The sequence below is a fragment of the Ipomoea triloba genome, chromosome 9 (genome assembly GCF_003576645.1).
Source record: "Ipomoea triloba cultivar NCNSP0323 chromosome 9, ASM357664v1".
In the NCBI taxonomy this organism is placed as follows: Eukaryota; Viridiplantae; Streptophyta; class Magnoliopsida; order Solanales; family Convolvulaceae; genus Ipomoea; species Ipomoea triloba.
The window spans coordinates 23,801,046-23,802,746 of NC_044924.1; the positions used below are offsets into that span (position 1 = coordinate 23,801,046).

The 1,701-nt window shown below is 38.2% G+C and overlaps 1 protein-coding gene across 1 annotated transcript in view; it reads right to left on the reverse strand.

Moving 5' to 3' along the window:
• Positions 1-354: 354 nt before the first annotated feature.
• LOC116028937 (blue copper protein-like) overlaps positions 355-1,701 on the reverse strand; it is a 3,377-nt gene continuing 2,030 nt past the window's right edge. Inside the window, exon 2 of the mRNA XM_031270795.1 lies at positions 355-970. Coding sequence (XP_031126655.1) covers positions 543-970 — 428 coding nt within the window. The 3' untranslated portion in view covers positions 355-542. The remainder of the gene's footprint in view (positions 971-1,701) is intronic.

Sequence of the window (1,701 nt, forward strand, 5' to 3'; positions counted from 1 at the left end):
AACTTTGTTTTCCGAAACCAAAATATTAGTTTTGGAAATCAAAACATTTTTGGTTTTTGAAACCAAAATTTGGTTTCGAAAATCATTGTTTATTTTGGAAATATAGCTTGAAAAGAGATGAGAGAAACACAACAGAAGTGAGGAGAGAGACAAGGGATGAGAGGGAAGGGGAGACAGGAAAATAAAGAATTCAAAAAATATCTTGGGACTAAAAATTTAGAAAACTATTTTTTATTTTCCTTTGACTTTATTTTTTAAAAAAATCCAAACATTAGAAAATCTGAAAAATAACTTTAGAAGTCAAATTCTGGGTTTCTAAATAGACACTAAATTATGCAACTTTTCAGTCAAAAGTTTTTTGCAACAACCATGTATATTGCCTCACAGAAGGCATGGTAAACCACAAGGGGCAAAATGTACAAAAAAAATGTCAAATTAAATGAAGAATGTCTTAACATTGTTTAGCCAAGACATTAGTTAATCAACTACAAAAATCTAACAAATGTAGGCTAGGAGAACTGAAATATCTGTAACAACTAAGCTCACACCAAATATGACACTAAAGCAACTAGCACAAATACCACTTGGAATATGCTTATACTGCACCTCACACCTCTATTTGGTGAGTTGTCAATGACAGTGATAGGCGGGGACTCTATCGGTGAAGATGCTGGATCAACATAGGGTGGAGGTGGGGGTTGGTTGAGGCTTGGAGGAAGTCCAAGCCCATGGCCAACTTTTATTTCAAATGCCATGCCATTTTGGCACTGGACCCCATCATCAGCGCCTGAAAAATAGTATTGCGCGCCCTCTATGGTCAGTGGCACTGCTACAGTTACTGCTTTGCCAAATTCATTGCTGCCTCCTAGAAACGTGTAGGTATCATCAGAAGGATCGTCCATGGTGCAGCTCTTATATGTGGTCTCATTGTATGTTTGGATAACTGTCTGGTTAGTGTTCGTATTGAAAACTGGACATCATGGCAAAAGAAGGCGTCTTAGATCAACCATTTGTAAAGAAGTAAATTGATAAACATATGTTATACAGGACTGATGCTTGCTAGTCATTTTAGTAGGTAACTATCTATGTGTTAAGATCAAACGCTTACCACTACGCCAAAAGCTATAGCTAACAGTGAAGGCACAACTTTATTTCCTTATATACCGCCACATTTTCGAGAGGCAAGGTGCTGGACTTAACCCTTCAGGTCTCCGCCCAACAATCCCCCTAGCCACTAATTGCTGGACTTGGCCCTTTACTGGCCTCTGCCCAACACTATGACATCTCATATGAATATGGTTCGGGTATTTCAGCATTGGCAAGGCAACAACTTAGAAACTCAAGCCAGTGATGTTTAAGACAAATAAATGACTAATTTTAATGAAAAAGTTGTAGTGACAGCATTACTAATATGAGCTTCACACCTTCAGCTAATCACACAAGTGATATTAGTATTCCACATTAACCCCAATCTTGCATATGATCCTAGATTTCCAGATTTCCAGTTATTGAAGGCTTAAATGGGAATCGCTAATGGAGGGATACATCTCTAGTTATCTTTCTTCTAAGGATGAAATGGCATCTATAGTGATGAGTGTAAGTACACCAACAGATCTATGAATATGTGATGAGAAATTGGAAAAAGATATTAACATTTTAACCGCATCATTACGTGCATTCCCCCCCCCCCCCCCCCCCCCC